The sequence below is a fragment of the Lagopus leucura genome, unplaced genomic scaffold (genome assembly GCF_019238085.1).
Source record: "Lagopus leucura isolate 7727_CA_CO unplaced genomic scaffold, USGS_WTPT01 Super-Scaffold_100157, whole genome shotgun sequence".
Lineage (NCBI taxonomy): Eukaryota > Metazoa > Chordata > Aves > Galliformes > Phasianidae > Lagopus > Lagopus leucura.
In genome coordinates, this window is record NW_024962334.1 from 48,847,030 (window position 1) to 48,869,453 (window position 22,424).

The following is a 22,424-nucleotide window of genomic DNA, read 5'->3' on the forward strand; positions in this document are numbered from 1 at the left end:
CCCCTGTCTGGCTTGGAAATAGACATCCTTCTTACCCGGGTACACAAAGCCAGAACTGTACACGATCCTCATGAATGGCACAACTGCTCCAGTTCTTACCAGTACCTTATCAACAAAGCAATCCTCTCTTTTCTATCTGTGTTTTGCCTGTTTGTTCTCTTTGCACCACTCCCCCCTTGAAGCCCTCCCTGTGCTTTTCGAACACCGGCTGAAAAACGAGGAGGTGGAGGAAGGGCGCACTGCTGTGTTGCACTGTGAGCTGACGAAGCCCAGCGCTGTGGAGTGGAGGAAAGGAGATACGGTGCTGCACTCAGGTGACAAGTATGAGATCCGGCAAGAGGGGACGCGTGTCGAGCTCTTCATCTACGATGCTGAGGCTGAGGATGCGGGTGATTACACGTGTGACTCAGGGGATCAGCAGACCACTGCGTCGTTGCAAGTCAAAGGTAGGTCAAGCCTTGCTGGAAAGCAGAAAAGCTCTGGCTGCCTTCTATAGAACTGAAATCATAGAATCACCAAGGTTGGAAAAGAGATCTCCAAGATCACCGAGTCAAACCATCCGTCTATCACCAATGTTGGTCACTAATGGAAATCTAATCACTGACATACTGTGTTTGTGAATTCAAAGTACAGGAAGGGTTTTGATCCGAAATCTGCTCTTTAAAGAAGAATGCAGGCCCATTGTAAGTGAAGCTGTTATAGCTATTTGTGCCTAAGCTGCACTAGATCTGTGGCTCTGTGTCTTTTTCTAGTGGCTGTTCTTCTGGATTGTATAGTTTTATTCAATTTATACTGAGTGCTGTGTATTCTAACTCAGGCAGCAAGATCATGCTTCTAGATCCTGAGCTTAGCACCCCCTAACCAGTGCTCTGCACTACAAGGAAAAACATTGAGATGCTGGAGAGTGTCCATGGAAGGGTATGAAAACTACGAAGGGCTTGGGGCACAGTCCTATGAGAGCAGCTGAGGGAAATGTGGCTTAGGCTGGGGAAAAGGAGGCTCAGGGGAGCCCTTATCACTCTTCAGAACACACTGAAAAGAAATGGTAGTGAAGTAGGGGTCTGTCTCTTCTCCCAGATAACAATGATAGAATGAAAAGTGATGGCCTCAAGCTGCACCATGGAAGGTTCAGGTTGAATATTGGGAACAACTTCTTCCAAGGAGTGGCAATGTGTTGGCACAGGCTGCCCAGGGAGGTGGTGGGGTCACCATCCCTGGAGGTGTTCCAGAACCATGGAGATGTGGCATTGAGGGATGTGGTCAGTGGGCATGGTGGGGGTCGGTTGGTGGTTGGACTTAAGGATCTTAGAGGTCTTTTCCAACCTGAATGACTTTATGATTCTCCTCAGTATGTTGTTTCAGTGATAAAATGTCCAAATGCTGCTATTGGTAGTTTTTTTCCTCTAATTGTTTACAGTGAAGATTGTGGGTATGCACAGGTGAAACCCCTTACCTCAGCCCATGACCTCTGCCAATCCTATATCGAGCAGTGGTCATCTTCACATCATCATTGTCCAGGGCACAATCCCAAAGTCCTGCTCTGGGCTTGGTATCGTCCTCAGGGAGCTGTGGTTCAGAAAGGTGGGAAATGCCAAGCTGCAGAAAACTGCATGCAAGTCCCTCACTTCTGGGCCCAGTCACTGTTGAGACTGCTTCTCCACTGCAGTACTACCTGTGCTGTTTAAGGAAGAGCTGAAAAATGTGGAGTCTGAAGAAGGGGGAACAGCTATCTTGCACTGCGAGATTTCCAAGCCAGACGCTCCCGTAGAGTGGAGAAAAGGAGGGGTGGTCATTGAGCCCAGTGAGAAGTACGAAATGAAGCTGAAGGGCTGCACTGCAGAGCTGATCATCCACGGCGTGGAGCTCGACGACTGTGGGGATTACACCTGTAGCACTGGATATGAGATCACTGCAGGTTCTGTGTATGTGCAAGGTAAGATGAAGGCTGGTGGAAGTGCCCTGGTTTTGCTGCCTGAATTCTTTGCTCTGTGATCTTTGGCTGTAATTGCCCAAACTTGTCTCAGATGCAAACCAATGGAATTCGATTCTTTTTGTCCCTGATTTAAGTGACAATACAAACATTTATTTTCAAGTTCAGATCTGATCAGTGCTTATAAATTACCACAGTTCAGGACAGGGACTGTGCTGTGCACCAAAGGAGATGGTGGTGCTGCTTAAAAGCCATTTGACTGGACCAACTATTACAAAAAATACTGAATACGTGATGTTGTTCAGTGTGGCTTCTATCACTGCTGATATCTGTTTTACTTTTTTAGTATACTGAACACAAATATCCCATTTAAATGTTAAGCTTCCCATCCGCCTCACACCGCCTACAAATGTCGGTGCAGATGGCTGCAACACACAGGAACTCCTCATGGGACGTTGCCCTTGCAATGAAACAGCTGTTGCAGACGTTCATGCTACCCTACATGTGGTCAGGTAGGAGGTGGATGAAGGGTAGAAGAAAAATTAAGCTTATTTTTAACCCTGGAACAGCATTACAACTTTAATTCTCCTGGACAACGTGCACTGTTGCTTCGGTTAGTTCTACAGGAAGGAACTTGTGTATGCTTATGCTTTTTCTTTTCCTTTGGCACCTTCTCTTGCTCTGTTATGCAGAAGAAGAAGCAGTCATAGTTTCTGGTTTAAAGAACACAGACGTCTTTGTGGGTGAGTCGGCCACTTTCACCTGCGAGCTGTCGCACCCAGGCGTGAAGAACGTGCAGTGGTGGCTCGATGGATCTCCCCTTCACAACAACTTTGTGACTGAAATCTCTGAGCAGGACGGGATAATCCACACTTTAACCCTAAATGACGTGGCGTGCCACGACTCAGGCACTGTCACCTTCAGAGCTGGCTCTCTTATATCTTCAGCTAAATTATTAGTCAAAGGTATTTCGTTGTTAGAAAGACAGAGATGACCACCTCTGGGATTGCTCAGTGTGCAAGTGCTTCTGCCTTCCTGGCTACCCTTACTAAATCTCTCTGCAATTTCTCTGTGGCACAATAGTCCTGCAGCTCTGCGCTTCAGCAGGGCAGCCATACTCCAGAAGCCTTGTAGGTACAACCACATCAACACTTCAGTGGTTGAGGTGAGGAAGGGTTGCAGGGCCAGGACTACTCTTTGTACTGGACATCTCAATAGAGCTGAACCAATACAGGAGAAGAAACTGTGCTTTCACCTCAGTGGTAGCGCCTGATTTTTTTCATCTCCTTTCAACTTCTTTCCTTATAATACCACAATTAACCAAGACAAGGCCTTGTGCTCATATGCTGATGGCTTCAGAGCTCACTCTTGAAACCAGATGGTATATGACATTGCTGCATCACTAATGGCAATGTGGGCCACGTTTGTTGATTGCCAGAATGCTAATGGTCATCGTTGTACTAGCAAAGTCTTGTCTGTTGGATGAATGTTGTTTCTTATTTGGTAAGGGTAGCCACAAACTGCAAATAACACTGAGCTCCAGACTTCACAGTAAAGCAAGCTGCTTCCTGTTCAGTCCTTTTATGGCCATTGGGAAAAGTTGGGTTGGTCTTTTTTGTTTGTTTGTTTGTTTTAAAAAAGTAACACATTCCTCACTTGGAAATGGGATTTTTGTATAAAGAGATAGAAGGCATTAGATGTTCTTTATTAAAATCTACTCTCATGCTGTAGCTGTTCACCACAATGATCCACAATATGGCACTGGGTCAGAGATTGATGTCTCCTTCTCTGTCTAATGGTGACCCTCGTGCATTCAGAAAATTTGTCTCTGTGCAGTGATAAAATGCCAAATTACTTGTTTCTGGCATCAGAATAGTGCAGCATCGATGCAGTAAAACCCAAGAAGCACCTGTCCATGTGAATAGATTCTGAGTTCCTCATTTCCAGAGGCAAAATGTGGTTCCAGGCTCTGTAGGCAAAGATCTCCACTGGGCATAAAGCATAAAATAAAACCAAGTGCATCAATCAGTTAGGTATTCTGTGCAGCCAAATAAGGCGCTGCAGAGAAATTTTAATTTCATGTTATCACAGCATTTTTCATGTTGGGAGCTTTGGAGATTGTCTCACCCAAGCCCATAGCTCACGCCTTCTAGACATGTGGATACTTTGTGCTTCTGTTAAGGCAAAATTTCTTTCATGTAAACTTGAATCCTGGTAGCATGTGACTGTGACTGGATTAGGATGAAGGAGGTTTTAAAACACCCCTGTTACACTGTTGTGAATAGGACAGTAAAAACTGGTCAACTTCTAACAGTGTTTGTGTAACAGCCAACTTCCTGCACTTCATTTTGGCCAGAAATACAGAAACAGATCTGTCACCAGACTATCGCTGTCCTAGAACTGCATTCACTCAGTGACCCATCATGAGGAAACATTTGTGTATACGCAAATGAGAAAAGGCTGAGAGCTGCTTCCTCCTTGGGCCGGGTGAGGATCACAGACCTGCTGCAGCCTTTTGGCTCCTAAGGCCCTAGGAGCTTCCTGCTGCTGGGGCTGCCAAGGATTTAGCCCAGTGGTGGGATGTTGCCACTGGATCTGGGACTCCTTCCTTCTTCAAGACCACAGGTGACATCTGCTGTGAGGAGAATGTCTGCATCCCACGAAATGGGATGGTAGAGTATTTCTCCATGTGCAAAGACACCTTCTTGCTTCTTCAGTCCTGGTGTAACAAAACATCTCCAGGCTCTGCCATGGACACCTTCTCTCCGTTTGCACACTTGCAGACACAGTGAATGGTGGAGGGAGACTTAGAGAGCAGGATCAAGACTTGAAAGAAGTTTCTAAGAGATGTTAGTAAAACAGTCTTTGCTTCCCACTGTCTTCAGTAACAGACCAAACCCTCCACCTGATTCACCAGTTTCAACAGGAGCATTCAGACAGAGTTGCAGTGTGGTTTACTCTAGCTGATCTGTGATCAGAAGAACAACCTGGAAATAGAGGACAGTTATTAGCCTTCTCTGTCATCTTTTTATGCTGAGCTGCACCATCAGTCGCCCTGCCAAGTTCCTAAAGGCGTTGATGTGGTCCTGATGAGAAGGATGCTGCAGACAGACTTCACTTTTCAGATTTCATTACGTTTTTCCTTTTCAGCATATCAATTGCAGTTGTATGCAGGTGATCCAATTTGACATCTTGGGAGATACTTCTGGGCTGCTTTGGAAGCTCACAGTGTTTGGAGGTTAGATTTACTCTGCTTCTCCAAGAAGCAGAAACACTTTTTTAAAAGAAAGACTCTGAATGTTTAAAACCAACCCCCATCTTTAGAGGAGCTGCTCCCAACATTTCTGGGGCTCTCAACTAGAGATTGCAGTGGTTGATGGGGGAGAGTTCAATAGGTTCACATAGCTGAGTCTCTAGAACAGCTGCTGTGTAGTGCAAAAGATTACCCTTTTTTCTCCAAATTACATCTCTCATTGGCACATGACAGGAATTAACGTTTGCATTTGTGCATTGCATTTCTGTTGAGTGAGAACAGGAGGAGCCTCCAGTAGGGTTCATGGCACTGAGAGATCACGTACTGCAGGGAACACCTCACTGCAGCCCACCGACTGCACTTTCTGTCTCAGATTTGCACTCCTGCCATGTTCTGGGAAGCACAAGTGTTTCACACCCTATGTGAAACCTCTCGTCTAGAGCACCTCAGCAGTGCTGGGAGGAAAATCAGAACTGGAGGGGATCTTGGCATCGAGGCAGTGCGTAAAACCCAAACTCTGCGCAGAAGTTCATATTTGGGATGGTCAAAGTGCAGGCTGGTGGTCCATTGCTCATTGTGACAGTTAAATTTTAATGTGCCAGTTTTGCTTCAATCCTGCTTAATGCTGACACGAGCACAAACTAATCTGTTCATGCCCAGTGTGTCCAGTCAGCTTCCTGCTTGCACTTTCACTCTGCTTGCTTCCCATGGGCTCTGTGCTTGTCAAAAGTCTCTAAGTTGCCATTTCCATGAGGATCCACTAATGCATGTCCTTCCTGACGTGTTGGTTGACAGATCCAACCATTGAAGTGGTCAGTCCCATGCAGGATATAACTGTTGATGAAGATGGCACAGCAGAGTTCATATGCCAGTATTCTAGGCCAGTACACGCCATATGGAAGAAAAATGATCAGGAAATACTTGCAGATGGGCAGCGAGTGATTATCGATCAGGACTGGAATGTAAGCATGCTAAAAATTAAACCCACGGTACCAGAAGACAGTGGCGTCTATTCTTGTGAAGCTGAAGGCACTAAAGTGATGGCTGCACTTGATGTTCAAGGTGAGGTCTTCCAGCCAAAGAGGAAGACTATCGTGGTTTCCAACTAAGAGGTGGAAAAATCATGGCAGCATCTCTCAATAAGTGACACGTTAGAATCTTTTGTGTTCGTGCCAGTGCTGATAACGATGCTGAAAGTAACTAGGAGTTATTGGGAACTGAATATGAAACTGCAGCATTTCACTGGAGCTTAGTTCTAATTAATGCTCACTTATTACACCACTTACACGTCATACCTCTTCCACATGGAACTGGATTTGGCTGCCACATCAGCGCTATGGAATGCCTCCTGCTGAATTATTGTGAACTTACCAATATAATGTTGGTCCAAAAGAATAATAATCACATTTTTTGTGCTCTTACAGAGCGCTTTTTACACACGAGTTCTCTAACATAGGTAATGGATAGCATCAAACCCATTTTTATTTCCAACTAAGCTAAAATAGCTTGGGATTTTACTTATTTCAAATACTGATCACTTGGGAAGCACCTTCTCACTTGTAATCAGCATTTGTAAGGGTCCTGAGGATGAGCAGATAAAATGAAGTGTAGGTTTATGATTTGATATGGATGTCTGTTGGTTTTTTCCTGTTGTTTGTATATGGAATTTTTGTTTTCAGTCACCAAGTGAATTAGCTCAACCAGCAAGTATGAGGGTTCCGATCTGATTTCTGGGCTGCTGTGTTTTGTTTGTAAATAATTATGCCTTCTTGTCTAATTAGAGGTGTGAATGCTATTCACTCTTCAGGCTATTATTAGCATTTTCTACGTTGATGAACTTTTGGGGCTAAAAAAGTATTAATGAATATTATCTAAAAGCAACCAGAGGAGGTAGGATCTGCGGTTATCTGCAGATCTAGTTATCTAGTTTTCATAGTTAGGGAAAGAAGTGCTCTGAAAAGGCACCAAAAAAAAGTCTTGGATTGGTCCCAATGGAATTATATGCTCTCCAAGGTTTACAAAGCCCTCACTGTTCTCCAGAAGTACGAATATTGTAAAATACAAGAATGCTTTAGTAGCTCATGCCTTTTTCTGCTATCGAATGAGTAAATGAGCATTATTTTTCACTTTGTGTAGAAGAGTTCTAATGTCTCAGGGCATTGATTTATGTCATAGATGGCGCTGAGCACTGTATGATATCTGTGTAAATCGTATCTACCTAACTGTGCATCCCACTGCTGTGCATATCACTTACCCATGGAGTTAGTCTAACAGAAATTACACTTACAAGCACCAGCCTCTGCTTAGTTTGGCATCAGGCTGGTTGTTTACCTACAGAGGCCAACAGATGCATGCACTGTCTGCAGGCAAATGGTAGACACAGGCACATTTCTGACCACACAATTAACTGCACATGCATGAGAAAATAAACCTAATCTGTTACCACTGAGCCTGAGTAATGATTCAGAAACTTACAGTTGAAAATCCTGTTAATATAGATTTTAATTCTTTGTGTGTTTCCAAGAGGCAGACATGCAAAATGTATTGTTAACTCAGATGGCAGGTTTTTTACCAGCTGTAATGCTCTCTTGTATAGCTTTGCATGAAAGGGAGTAAGGCTGCACCGTGAGCAGTCATTTGGTTGACATCTCCCACTTCTGATGGCAGTTTACTGCCTGGGAGATCTGGGAGAAACTTTTCCTCTTGTGAGACTGAAGAGATTTGATTATGCTTGATCTTCCTGAGCTGTCCCTTCCTGTCAACTATTCGACTGGTTCATAGGAGCACTAACATTTTTTGTCTTTATTTGCAGAAACAAAAGTCAGGTTTCTGGAGGAAGCCTAGATGAAATGAGGACCCATAGGTTTATTTTGAAACAGTCTCAGTAGTTACCATGTTTTTATATATATATTGTGTTAGAACCTGGTGGAAAAATAACAGCTAAGGAGTTGGGCTTGATGATCCTTGTGGGTCCCTTCCAACTCAGGTTATTCTATGATTCCAAACTAAGCCTTCAAGCACAGTCTACCTCATCCCCACCCTTTCCATCAGCTTTCCAGCAGTGGGAATCATCCGATGATCCAAGGCTTGTTGATACTCAGATGTACGCAGCAGGCAATTAATGCTGTTGGTTTTCTTTCCTTGCTAGCCAAGAACAGCATCGTCCAGGGCCTGGAGAACGTGGAAGCAGTGGAAGGAGGGGAAGCCCTGTTTGAATGCTACCTTTCCAAGCCCGAGTGCTACAACTACAACTGGCTGATTGATGACGAGCCTGCCAAAACTACAGAAAACACGGAGATGGTTTACTTTGAAAATGGGCGCAGGCATCTGCTGCTGCTGAAGAACCTCACTCTGCAGGACAATTGCAGGGTGACTTTTATGTGCAGTGATGCAGTGACCTCAGCCTTCCTCACGGTGAAAGGTAACTGCTGTACTTGCATGGGGTGTCTTACCTTTCTGACAGGGGAGGGCAAATGAGTCAGGAACGTGTTATGGATGGCAGAGAGAGGAAGTTCCTTTAGGTATTTCCATTGTGTTTTTCTGCTACTTGGAAAAAAAAAGGCATTGCTTGGTTGGATTTTGCAAGCTTTGTGAAGCTTCAGCCAACAAGGGTATACCATTTGTTCAGGTGTTGTATGTGACCTCCATTTTAATGATCTCCTTGTTCTCCAAGGCCTGACTGTCCAGAGATTCAGTGTGAATATCCACCTCTCTTACCCCTATTTGTTTCTGTGATTGAGGGTCTGATAACCTATTTTCCCCTGTAGGATGGCGTCTGCAGATCTTGCAGCCTCTCACAGATGTGGAAGTCTCTCCAGGGCAGAAAGCTACATTCAGCTGTTCTCTAAGTGAAGCTGTGCCAATTAATGAAGTTACCTGGTATTTTAATGATATAGAGATCCAACCAGATGAGGACTGGGAGATACAAGCAGATGGAAACAAATACAAACTTATTCTGAATAAAGCCCAACCGCATCATTCAGGAGAGGTGACGTTTGCTTCCAGAGAAGCAATTGCATCAGCCAAGTTATCTGTGCTAGGTAAGTCCATTTGTTGTCCATGTCTGTCATTGTAGCCCAGCAACACAGGAAATAGAATCTCCTTTGGAACTGAGCTACAACCTCAACTTTTCTAATTTTTGTGCTGATTTTTTATCTTTGCCTTTCGTGTCCCAAGGTAGCTATCTTAATCTAAGAAGGTGCTGCAGGGCAACTTGCTCTTTGACCAGCAGTAATTGAGCCTGTCAGAAGAAAATTAGATCAGGCCAGTGATGGTAGAGATGTTCACCAGCTTCCTTTCACTGCAGCCTTTTTTAAAACATAACATAGTCGCATGGAAGTCAATTTACGCAGAGTTCAACGCCACCCTCAGCAAATGTGGATACGGGGGGGGGGGGGTTGTGCTAGAATGCATGTGGAAAAATTAGTAGGGGTAGAAGAGAACCCTTAGAAATCTGCTGATCTACTCCAGCACAAAGGCAACCAGTATTTCAGATTACTGAGCTGCATGTTACAGTCTTATGGAATTCAACCACATGACATCCACCTCAAGCTTCTCAGATAGGAGAGTGAGAACCTCTTGGAGTATTTTGTGAGTGGAGAAGACAGTAGTTGCCTAATACCCTTGTAGGGTGCGTTGTACAAATGATTTGGCAAGTCCATCCCAGCTCCCCAAGACCTGTCTCCCTCCCACAGTGGGATAGGTTGATCACCCAGGAATGGCACAGCCCCACGGATGGTTATGAGATAATTGCAGTGTGTTTTAGCTGTACTTGAAGATCTTCAAGAGCCATTAACTGACCATCCTGTCTTTAAATTACTACAGGTAGTCTGTCTGTCATTTTAATTAATTCTGAGGTCCCTGGTATCTTCAACTTCAAACAATTTTGGGCAAATACACCTTAGGATTTTAAAAATGTTATTCTCATGAACTTCCTCTGTTGGTTTTCTGTGTGAAATTTGCCTGAAAATGTAGGAAAGAAGTCTACATAAGCTTTGTGGTGTACAAAACATGGCCAATGGATTGTGGTCAATTGCTCATCATCCTTCCATGGTCAGTGATCAGTGGCCCTTGATTCCTCCTCCATGCTCAATGGCAACTCTCGCCTTCTCCTCAACTCCCAGTAAAACCAGGAGTTGGATGGGTTTTAAGGGTTTTATTCTGGGGGTTTTATGGTGGTGACAGGTTGACAGTTGGACTTCGTGATCCTAGTGGTCTTTTCCAAAGATAACATGATGTCCACCAAGACCAAATCTAAGCTGTATAAAATCAAAGCCCAAATGCATTCAGAGCTTTCAGCCAAGTTCCTTAACAACACGCACAATATAGAGTCATCTTTATTTTGAGTTGGGTGGGACAAAGCAGCAGGAAAAAGTCACAATAATAATTGACACTGAGTGTCTGAGAGGGCAGATGGAAGATGAATATTTGTTCTCAGCCCTGTAGACCAGTGCAGGAGAAATCAGTGGCACAGATATTCATCTCCTGGTTACAGGCACGTACACTTGACTTTACAATGAACCAAACGTTGCGTTTGTTGTCCTTCCGTCTCATTGTTCGTAGAAGGCTCTCAGGTTGCTTTAGTAGAAAGCAATATTGCTCACACTGTTCATCACTGGACCTCTGTTGTGCCTTCAGCCCATCCCGATCCCCCTGAAGAACCAAAAGTTTTACACACAAGCAGTCACTCTGTGACTCTGTCTTGGTACAAGCCTCTGAGCGACGGTGGTTGCGACATCCTAGGCTACCAAGTGGAGAGAAAAATCCCAGGTGTTGGCTGGCAGTCATGCAACAAGAGCATAATTCAAAGCATGGAGTTTGTGGTGGACAATCTCACTCCAGGAGAACCCTACAGATTCCGCGTCTCGGCTGTAAACAAAGTTGGGGCCAGCGAGCCAGCACAGTTCCCTCAAATGGTGCAGCTAGGTGAGAAAGGAAAGATGGCCCCATGGAGGACTGCAAGCTGCTGTCGGCCTGTTTCGCATGGCATGTCTGCTTCTTCCGTTCCAGGTATCTCCTGGAAGAGTTCAATCAGCAGCATCTTTCAGTGCTTTGCTGCCAGCACAATACAGGAGAATGAGCTTGGACAAATTGTTCTGGGCTGTCACAAAGCAAAACCCGCTGTGTTGTTACTATCCAAATCTTCCTCTGAGCTGCATCAAGCTGTCTTGTGGCCTGCACTGCATCCATGTGTTGTCCAATCACCACGAGTTTCTTTTCTGGTGGAGCTTAGTTGGAATGAGTCGGAAGGGGCATGTTGGGATGTGTTTGGGTAACCAAGGCTGGCTAAGGCTGGCACTGATGTGGGCCTGGGCACTGTTGTCTTCTTCACCCATCTTTCTTCATACGATTGCATATCTTTTGTGATAACCCCTATGAAGGAGTACTGGAGAACACAGTTTCTTCGCTGCCTGTTGGTATGACTTCAGAAGTGGAATGGAGAGCCACTCCATCAACCTTTTCTTGCAACTTCTTCCATGATAACTGAGAGCCCAGAAAATTCCCCAGAATGACAGTAATAATAAAAATTAAAAATCACTTTTTTTTTTTTTAAAGGTCAAATTTGATGTTTTTGCAACATTATTTCCAGAGTGCCAGCTGGACCTCAGCAACTGTTTATGCTCACTGCCTGCAACAAATCCAAGGGATTTGGGGCAGAGATTCCCTCACCAGGTGCAATGGGCAGACGGGCGGATGGCACTCAGATGTGCATTGGCTTATAAGGTCCCAGTCAACATCTCAGCATTTCATGCATTTGTCACGACTTCATTTTGATTACTGCTGTCGTACAAGCAGCATGGCATTGGCAAGACTTCTTCCAAAGTAAAGATCTTATTTTAAATATTCTTTAAGCTTTCTGATATATTTTTTGAATATATCTCTTCCTAAACTACCATGATTATATATATTTTTTAATCTTTTTGAGCAACCTGGTCCTGAGTGAGGTATCCCTGCTTAGAGCAGGGTGGTTGGAACTAGATGACTGTAAAGGTCCCTTCCAACCCAAACCATTCTAAGATTCTATGATTGGAATGAATACAACTTTTAACAATCTCTTTTCTTTTTTATTCTTATTCTTTCATTGTTTTCTCACATCACTTCTAAACGTTTAAGATCTGCTTGGATCCATAGGACTGCTTGAATATTGGTTGTGATGGGTAAATGAAGGTCAGCAAAAGAAACAGAAGAAGGGGAAAAATGCGATGACTTTTGCATGTATACATTTAAATGGAATTGGTTTCACCCCTAGGAGAGCTTGTACAGTTATTTTGGAAGTGCAAATTTTGGATGCTGCCAGTGATTTATTTATTTTCTTTCCCATTTTCTTTTGCTCGTCTGCAGCACTTAAAGAATCCGTAAATGAATGATGGGATGTTCGAATACTTTATAGAGTGCTTTGGAATGCCTTGAAGCTTATGGTGTACCCTTTTTGTTAATTTACCTAGTTTTTTTTTACAATTACAGAGCCTCCAATTACAGTCACCCATCCTTTGTTGGGTGGATCAATCTCCGAAGGGGAGGTGGCTCGCTTGGAGTGCAAACTGTCAAGTGAAATCAAAGAGAACGTGACGTGGCTCAAAGGGAAAGAACCAATACAAACTGGAGGAAGATATGAAATCCTCTCTGATGGAAAAAAGCAGATACTCATTATTCACGCATTTAAAGCTGAAGATCAAGACACATACACCTGTATGGTTTCTCCAGAAGTCAAATCTGTTGCCAGCTTGTGCCTTGAAGGTATAGAGTGTGCATTGCTGTGATGTTTAATCTATTTTGTCTATGGACATCCAGGGGCATCTCCATAGCCTGGACTGGAATTTGTTTCCTTTGACAAGCTATATCTAAAAATTTGCAGATTAGTCTTTTCATAGAATCAAAGAATCATAGAATCACCAAGGTTGGAAAAGACCTAAAAGCTCATCCAGTCCAACCATTCACCCATTACCAATAGCTCCCACTAAACCATGTCTCCATGTCACCATGACTCCACCACCTCCCTGGGCATCCATTGCAGTGCCTGACCACCCTTTCTGAAAAGTAATACTTCCTCATGTCCAGCCTGAATCTCCCCTGCCGTAGCTTGAAACCATTCCCCCTGGTCCTATCACTAATGACAGGAGAGAAGAGGCCGACCCCCAGCTCACTACAGCCTCCCTTCAGGAAGTTATAGAGAGCAGTGAGGTCTCCCCTCAGCATCCTCTTCTCCAGGCTGAACTTACTCTTTTCTTACTCTTTGGTTTAACTCAGTACGTTTTTGAGTCTCTGATAGTTTTGAACTGCTCAGATGAGATTCTCTTGGGTTGCACAACACTCTCAGACATAGGTTGGGATTTGGATGGTCCACTGCAGAGTCGGGAGTTGGACTCGGAGATCCTTGTGGTCTGTTCCAACTTGGGATAATCTATTTTTTTCTATTCATTTCTATTTATTCAAATGTGTAAGGAATTAAAAGCATGTCGTTTGGCCCTGTTTTATGTACATGTTACTTGGATGTCGCAGGGTAGCTGCAGGACAGCTAACTGCCACCAATAGTCTTCTGCCCAGACATCAGAAAAAATGTTTCCACGTGCTTTCTCAGAGCTTCCTCGTATGCTTTGTCGTTTAACATCTTCATTTCTCCTCAGTTCCTACAGTGTCAATGCTAAAAGAGATTGCCAAGGAAGTCCCCCCTGCAAGCCAACAGGAGGAGCTGGTGGATGGCCACGTCCAGCCCAGCTTGCCCCCCGAGGCTGCCCAGGAGGGAGACCTCCATCTCCTGTGGGAAGCTCTGGCCAAGAAGCGCCGGATGAGCCGGGAGCCCACCTTGGATTCCATCAGCGAGGTGCCAGAAGAAGAAGAGAAGCTTCAGAAGCTGAGGAAGGAAGAAGCAGAGCAGTCTCACTATTACTCAGAGGAGTACTCCACGTGTGATGAGCTGGCCAGGACAGGAGAAGCAGATTTTTCTTTCACAAGTTCAGATGATGAATCTCGAGCTGGGACTCCTTCGCTAGTGAACTACCTCAAGAAAGCTGAAAAGAGAAGCGTCAGTGTTACCACCAAGGTTCAGTCCACCTCCACGGGCAAGCTGTGGAAACAGTGGGAGAAATCCAGTGTGGAGACTGTTGTGGCTGCCCCAGGTGCCAAGCCAGCTGAACCAGAAATAGCAGATTTAGATGATCCTTCCATGAACAGCGCCGCTGTGAAGATCCAGGCTGCTTTCAAAGGCTACAAAGTCAGGAAAGAGATCAAGCAACAAGAGTGCCCAGTGTTTACTGAGACCTTCAAAGATTTCTCTGGTGAGCCTGGAAGCACCCTGCATCTCGAGTGTGTGGCCCACAGCAAGACCGACATGAAGGTCCGCTGGCTGAAGGATGGGGAGGAGCTGTCAGACGGTCGCTACTATCACATAGACAACTACAGCGATGGGACCTGCTCTTTGATTATCACTGGCCTGGACAGGAAGGATACGGGTACATACACCTGTGAGGCATCCAATAAATTTGGGAAGGTTTCACACAGCGCGAAGGTGGTGATCGGTGCTGAGGAACCTGAAGCGTTTCCGAAGGAGAAGAGTATTAAACAAAGCACTGATAGTGAGACAGAGAGCTCCTCTGGCAGCGACCTGGATGATGCTTTCCGTAAAGCTGGAAGGAGGCTGCACAGACTTTTCAGGGCCAAGATCTCAACGGAGATATCCGATGTGGAGGAAGAGCTTTTTGTCAGCGCAGACGAAGGGGACGTAGAGGTGGTCGACCATCAGACGTATCGTGAGGACGATCGGTACATTTACATAAAGTTTGAGGTCTTGTCCGAGGCAAAAACAGCTGCCACTCGTTTCAGAGAGATGTTTGGTGCCCTGGGGATTCCCGTGGAGATTGATATTTTGGAACAAGGCCCAAGGAAAGTTGAATTGCGCATTGGGAAAGCAACGCCACCCACCCATGGGAAGTTTGCTCCACCAGTTCTGAGACCACCACCGCCTTTGCTGACTTCTGATACAGGTGGGTAAAGCAGACTGGTTGATTTGATGAAAAAGGCACCTGGAGCAGATCAGAAAATAGTCTTCTCGCTCATCAAGTAATTTCTAAAATCTTTTTATTTTTGTGCAGATATTTTCCTGGAAAGTTTACATATTTAAAAAAAAAAAAGATTTTTAAATTATTTTTCACTAGTGTCAGTGACAAGGGGAGGGACTGCAAAGTATTCACTTATTTACAGAGCTGCTTTTCACAGTAGAAATGTCCTCGACTATAATCACATGGCCATGAATGCTGTGATTATTGTATTTAAATCAAGGAAATGCATTTCAGAGCAGCCCTGAGGGAGAAAGGACATTTGGGCAGCAGTGCTGCTAAAATACATCTTCTAACACAGTTTTTCTTTCTTCCCTCCTAATTGCCTGGCTTTAGCTCCCATGTTCCTGACTGAGCTTCAAAACCAAGAGGTACAAGATGGCTATCCTGTCAGCTTTGACTGCATTGTTGTTGGCAAACCCCTCCCCACGGTTCGCTGGTTCAAGGATGGGAAAGCTATTGAAGAAAATGATCACTACATGATCAACGAGGACCAGGAAGGATGCCATCAGCTGATCATCACGGCTGTGGTCCCCACCGACATGGGTGTTTATCGTTGCCTTGCTGAAAACAACATGGGAGTGGCTTCAACCAAGGCTGAGCTTCGAGTGGACTGTAAGTCTCAAAAGCACTGCAGAAAAAACAGAGCAAAGAGGTCACATTCAGAGGTGGATATACATTTTTCAAGAAAAACACTGTCTACATTTGAAAAAAAAAATAAGATGTATACAAATTGCCCACAGAATTCTACACTTCCAAACCTTGTGGGTTTCCTTGGGTTTTGCCAACAGTAAGGAGTGGCTCTGAGCAAAGCTTTTGAGATAAAATGAGATGTTTCCATAAATCAGGGGGCTGTGGGAGTCTGCTGCTGTAGTGATATGAAATCGATCACTCACATTAACAAGGAAACAATAATTACAGTAACATGCAGGTTTTGAAGTTCAACTTACAGAAAACACTTCCTTTTCCATTTAACAGTGACCAGCACTGACTACGAGACAGCAGCAGATGCTACAGAGACGTCATCTTATTACAGCGCCAAAGAATATGTTTCAAGGTAAAATACCAAACTCTTAACTCTTTTACCTTGGTAAGATGACTATGCTTATTTATATTAAGCCCATTTTTTGCTGAATCTGGCATGGCTGGATTAATGTCATAAAGGAATACCGACCAGCTGAGTTTTCAGGTGAAATAATTATAGCAGCATTCATTCGTTGCCTTCATGGTGGCCTGAATATTTCTCCACAATATCTTTACTTTTAATGTGATGTGGTGCTGAATCTGCAGCCATGATGATGAATCACACAAACTGAATTCACCTAAAACAGGTGATCCTGATTCCTAACTCTTCACTGGTTCACTCACTTCCTTCTTTCCAATTCAAATCACTTCTTAGCCGAGAACAAGAGGAATCTACCACAGAAGAGGAGCAGTTGCCCCAGATCCTCGATGACCTTCATGATATTCATGTGGCACCTGGAGCACCGCTGGCTAAATTTCACCTGAAGGTGAAAGGTGAGAGGTGCCCACAACACTGCCTGTTGTTTCAGGTTTGCAGTCAGGGTTAAGTGCTGGACAAATGTTTCCCATGTACTCTTGGAGTCACAGAATCATAGAACCACTGATGTCGGAAAAGACCTCCAAGATCATCCAGCCCAGCTGGATGTAAAAATGATTCTGCCTGTAAAAATGATGGGAACTGTTTTGGCTTCTGTGTTCTTGAAACTGGTACTGAAACTGTGATAAAATCCAGAGACGTAGGTGCACGTTTTATTTTCACTGTGAGTTCAGCTTTTGGCTCTGTGTGCAATGCCAGGCAAATATAAGTGTTACTTTCTCAATGTGGAAGGTGTTTGGGTATGGAAAAAAATATAGGCAATGCCAGCAACAGTAGAGATAGAAAGAACTTTTACAAACAAATGCAATTCCATGAATTTTCAGCCAATTTTAATGTGGTAGTCCTTCAAATCAGCATCCATTGGCAGAGCTCATTGTCCACAAGGATCTGCCTGGCTGCAGATGCTCCCAAATCAATGATGGTAATTCACTCTTCGTGTCTGTGTCGGTTCCTCACAGGGTATCCAGAGCCTCGTCTCTATTGGTTCAAAAATGGGCAGCCACTGAAGGCCTCGGATCGAATCCTGAAGATTGATAGAAGGGAGCTCCACTCACTGGAAATTCTCAATGTCGTGAAGTCAGATGCTGGCCAGTACTCAATATTTCTCATCAATTCTGCTGGTTCTGCATACTCATCAGCCAGGCTGGTAGTCAGAGGTGGGTACTGGCCTATTTTGGGTACCCAGTTTTCTCTCTTCCAGTGAGTCTTTCCATTTCACAGTTATTTTCCTTGAGAAAGTCTACCAAGGATAGTCAAGGGAGGTGGGGAAGGTTGTACTTAAATTATGATGTCCTTTAATCTTAGTTCACGTGTGAATTTACTATGAATCCTAAAGATGAGAAATGCCTTTCCTCTAGGATCCGCTTGTCCCATACATCTCACACCTGCCCAATCCCGTGGACTTTAATGACTGATTTTACTAAAACTGAGTCCTCCCATAAGTCATCCTTGAGGCTGTTCTAGTTAGACACTGCAATTTTGAGATTTGGGCTATTTTTGTCATTTTTGTTCATAAATATATTTAATCATCATGTTTTAATAGAACTAAGATTTCCATGTAATATGTCCTGCAACGGATAAGCACCTGAAATCATCTTTCTATTTTTCTATCAACTCAATCACAGAAAGGTGTTTGTATCTGTCATTTTGCTTCTTTCCATTGTGTTGCAGATCCTGATGAGAAAGAAGAAGTGTCAGAAACAGGTGAGAGAAGCCATAGCAGGTGATGACAGACCCCCTGGGAAATTTTCAGTGGTGTGAACTCACACAGGACGTGTCACCATGTTTCATCAATGTCATTTTCAGATTCCCATGAGCAGCTGATACCACCAAGGTTCCTAGAAAGGTTTACCAATAAAAAGGTGAAGAAAGGTGCGAGCATCACATTATCTGTAAAAGTTGAAGGTAAGTGGGTAGTTACCTAATCTCCCTGCATAACACTTGGGGTGTATATCTTCGTTGTGTATCTTTGTTGTATATCTTTGTTGTGTATCTTTGTGACTCGTTCTGGACTTTCTCTGGGCCCAAGTCATTGCAGCATCATCTCCTGTACTAATCTGAGGTCTGGGGCTGTACTCTTAACTGTAACAAACTTTGTGTAGACTGAAGGAAAGCACATCTCCACCTCCATATTCCTGTTTGTAAAAATAGGGATAACACTTAATGGTTTTATGAAGGCGTGTTGGTTAACAGGTTTGTTTTTAGAAGGAGTCTTTATAAGTGAGCCAGATAAAGGTTTGTGCTCCTTTACTACATAACTTATTTTTGAAGAAGCAGCGTTTTTTCACAGTATGGCTCATGATTGTGTGTGAGTAACACCATTAGGAAAATTGAAGTTCAGTGCTTTGGTTTTCCTTCAGGACATCCACCACCAACCATTACTTGGCTGAAAGAAGAGTCTCAGGAAGACATCCTGTGGATCAAACCAGACACTCCTGGATATAAGCTCGCCAGTTCCAATATGCACCACAGTTTAATCCTGTTGGATGTTAAAAAGAAATACGCTGGAGCTTACACATGCATTGCCACCAACAAGGCTGGCCAGTCCATCTGCACTGCCAACCTAGAAGTTGCAGATGGTAAGTCATATGTTAAAGACACTTTCTCCACATTACCTTTCATACAGTTCCTAAGAGTGTGACTGATAAGGAAATTAACCAAGTCACAACCAAAATAAATATCTTTTCCCAGAATGAGCCATGAATTTTCTTGCCTTGTCAGCGATGATGCTCTTAGCTTCTATAATGTTTTAGATTTTTGAACCTAGCTTTGATTAAAAGCAGCATCTTTTCTGTATAAAGAGCAGACAAATCTGAAGAAGAACCACATTAACCACAAAGAAAACAGAAAGACTATGTAAAATAACTGTCACCATTTACTGTGCCAAGAGCTACAGCAGCACAGCTTGAGCAGTGTGGAGAGATGGGACAGACAGTCCTACATCTGTGTGAGAACAGAGAGGAGCAAAGTGTTTGTGTTGCACAATTGATAGTATGCATCCCAGCTGAGGAAATGTTAATGGGTCGGAGTCACTATGTCAGTATTCCCAGTAATCCATGTCGAGAAAATGTGTCTACAGTAAGCAGAACATCCTGTGTCTGCTGTCCTCTGATTCTGAACCCTAATCTTGCAGTGAAAGAGGCTGAAGTCCTGACCCAGGAGCGTGTGATGGTATCAGAAGCCATAATGACCACCCTGGGGTAAGTGGCTGAAGCAGAGCAGTGCAGCTATCATCCTGCAGGAGTAAAACAGTGAGAAGTGGGGAGCTTAGTGTCTACAGAAACAAAAAGGCTACTTCCAGTGGGGATCCTGTACGTAGATTCTGAATGCCAACATCTGTAGTACTGACCACTGTCTCTCTGTAACTCATCTTTCTCCATCTTTAGCATGGGATTGGCCCTTACCAGTAGTCCTTGATACTGGGCATGCAGAGCATTTATTGACGGACACTAGCAAAACAGTTTGAGGTCCTATGAATGAGGCATCCTATACAGGCAGTAATATGAATGCCAGTCATTTCTTCACGATTATCAAGGAAGGTGGTGACAAGAACAAAGAAAGATTTTGTTCATTTTGTATAAAAGCCTCGCCCTTTTTGTTCCTGCATACAGCAGGGGGGTTGGAACTAGGTGATATTAAAGCCTCCTTTCAGCCCAAACCACTGCATGATTCCTTTTTGTCTCTAACCAGAGAGCCAAAAAGATTAACAGGGTTAATGTCTGCATTATCAAAAGGTTCTGCTCTCTAACTTCTCACCTGCAAATGCACATGAAGAACCTATCAACTTGCCATTCTTGGCTTGGATTCTGGGAAGATACATTCTGAAAATGGTACCCATCTGAACCCACCCTAGCTTCTACAGTGCATCTGCCCTAAAAGAATCGACCAGTTTCACTCCAGGATATCAATGTGCAGAGCAAATTCCCCTTCCTAAGCATCAGTTTGCTATGTGGAATTGTCTGCCTCCATCCATTAGGACCATTTTATCGTCAATTAAAAAAACAGAGACCTAGTAGAACTAATTGACACTAGTCAATTAGGTTTATAGCTGGTGTTCCTCTACACATGTTCTGTTTGCTACACATAGTCTTTATCAGAGTTGATAACTGAAGCTTAGGAGATGGGTGGTTTAACTCTGAAAGCAGTGCATGCTTCCTTCTGCTTCCTGTGCACAGCAGAGATCTTTTCTCATTTAGGGCTTATTACTACACATTTTAATTCAACTTCTAATTCTGCTTTTCTCCTTTTTTTTTTCAGAGCTGTTCATCCCTCTGAAGGTAAGATGAACTTTTTTCTCCTACTACTGCCTTTCACACCTACAGCTGAGATCACCTATGAGTGCCTTGATAACCACCTACTTCCGTCCTTCTGTTCTCTTGCAACTCTATGAAATATCATATTTTTGGGGGGACTCTGTTCAAGAGTGAATTGTTTGGAGGAAATGTGAGTATGCAGTATTAAAAGCCAGGGAGGTGAAGAAACTGAGGCCTTCCTTCCACAGAAGCTTTTATCTATAATAATAATCATCATCATCATTATCATGAACTTTCCAATGCCATACTGCATGCATAATAGAAAATTATATTTTCCAGGAGACCTTGAAGCTGGTAGGGAAGGTGTACCCAGAACTCCTATTTCATTAGCTGATGTTGGAACTGAAGAATTCTTCCAGAAGCTCACCTCTCGTATCTCAGAAATGGTATCTGCAAAAATAAGTCAGGGTAAGCAACCTGGCAGATGCAATTTCATTAGTATAGAAAATGTAATGCTTTCTTAGTCAACATCTGGTCTTTAAGTATGAGCAAGATTTGTAAAGCAGGTTTTGGGGCAGTCATCTTGCATAAGTATGAACAGTAGCACATGTTTAGTACTAAGAATTTTTGGATGGGGTGTTTTTAGTACAGACAAGGCTGAAAACTGTGCTGGTTTGATGAATTGCATAAAAAAATCTAGTTTGTTGAGCCATTTTTCTCGTAGTAAATTTTGCCTTGAAACAAAGGTGTTCTTTGAATGTAATGGTAATGCACACAGGAGGCGTAGAGCCTTATGCATGAGGCATTCCAATTGTTTATTCGACCCTGTGCATCAGAAGGAAATCATGTTCAATAATCCAAGTGCTCTTCTTGGGCAGTGCTCGTGTTTTTAACATTGAAAGTTACTACATATTTGCTTAACGTCCAAGTAGGAGATCTTGATTTCATAGTTGGTGGTCTTTCTGCTTTTTAGCCACGCTCCGAGTGCCAGGTGCAGAAAGCGATGATGAATCCAAAACCCCCTCTGCATCTCCCCGCCATGGCCGATCCAGACCTTCATCCATTGCTCAAGAGTCCTCCTCTGAATCTGAAGATGGGGATTCCAGAGGAGAGGTACATCTCTATGAGTGCTGCTGTGTGGAGCCAAGAGTTGGACTTGATGGTCCTTATGGATCCGTTCCAACTTGGAGTACTCTATGATTCCATGACCTGTATGGAGAAATTTCACACAAGGAGAAAGCCTCACTTATAATGATCAGTCTCCAAAGTTTTAAGAATCTCCATCCCCTTTTGGGGTGTACCTCACTGCAGTAGGTACATTTAGAAGTACAACATAGGGGACATGTGATATAGAGCACAGCGAATCAGATTCTCTTGGCTCACTCTATGACCTTCAACAACATGGTCAAAATTTACCATATAGTTTCTCAATCGCTCTTTTATTCGCCACACAACTTCAGGAAGTAAAAGCTTGATTTTCTGTGCCCTTGGATACAATTGGCCAAAAGAATTGTGTTGAGAATTTCTTCCCATGGGAATAGCAGTGAAAAATTAGTGAATATCCATATGTTTGGGATGTTTATATCAAAACATTTCTCAAAGAAGGAGAAGATGAAGAAAAAAAAAATGGAACCTTTGACAACGTTGGCCATTCTTCTCCTTTGTCACAGAATTCACTCATTCGTTATACACAACCCAAACACTTTGGACAGTTTTGAAAATAAGGTGTTCCAATTGCAGAAAACATCAAACAGTGCTTCTCTTTGCCATAAAGGGGCTGTTAGATAAAACGTAGATGAACGCTTCTGTTCTGGTG

General features: G+C 43.6%; 1 protein-coding gene across 31 annotated transcripts in view; it reads left to right on the top strand.

Moving 5' to 3' along the window:
• OBSCN (obscurin, cytoskeletal calmodulin and titin-interacting RhoGEF) overlaps nt 1-22,424 on the top strand; it is a 176,423-nt gene that overhangs the window by 102,741 nt on the left and 51,258 nt on the right. For 27 of the 31 annotated variants that reach the window (XM_042888385.1, XM_042888386.1, XM_042888388.1 and 24 more), the window contains 20 exons: nt 183-446; nt 1,667-1,933; nt 2,623-2,895; nt 5,979-6,245; nt 8,332-8,604; nt 8,951-9,223; nt 10,821-11,108; nt 12,648-12,920; nt 13,808-15,163; nt 15,572-15,850; nt 16,214-16,292; nt 16,635-16,753; nt 17,315-17,512; nt 18,027-18,059; nt 18,162-18,260; nt 18,716-18,934; nt 19,489-19,555; nt 20,613-20,632; nt 20,948-21,076; nt 21,582-21,721. In XM_042888385.1, the coding sequence (XP_042744319.1) occupies nt 183-446; nt 1,667-1,933; nt 2,623-2,895; nt 5,979-6,245; nt 8,332-8,604; nt 8,951-9,223; nt 10,821-11,108; nt 12,648-12,920; nt 13,808-15,163; nt 15,572-15,850; nt 16,214-16,292; nt 16,635-16,753; nt 17,315-17,512; nt 18,027-18,059; nt 18,162-18,260; nt 18,716-18,934; nt 19,489-19,555; nt 20,613-20,632; nt 20,948-21,076; nt 21,582-21,721 (4,916 nt within the window). The remainder of the gene's footprint in view (nt 1-182; nt 447-1,666; nt 1,934-2,622; nt 2,896-5,978; nt 6,246-8,331; nt 8,605-8,950; nt 9,224-10,820; nt 11,109-12,647; nt 12,921-13,807; nt 15,164-15,571; nt 15,851-16,213; nt 16,293-16,634; nt 16,754-17,314; nt 17,513-18,026; nt 18,060-18,161; nt 18,261-18,715; nt 18,935-19,488; nt 19,556-20,612; nt 20,633-20,947; nt 21,077-21,581; nt 21,722-22,424) is intronic. The other 4 variants (XM_042888391.1, XM_042888394.1, XM_042888396.1 and 1 more) reach the window with 4 other exon arrangements.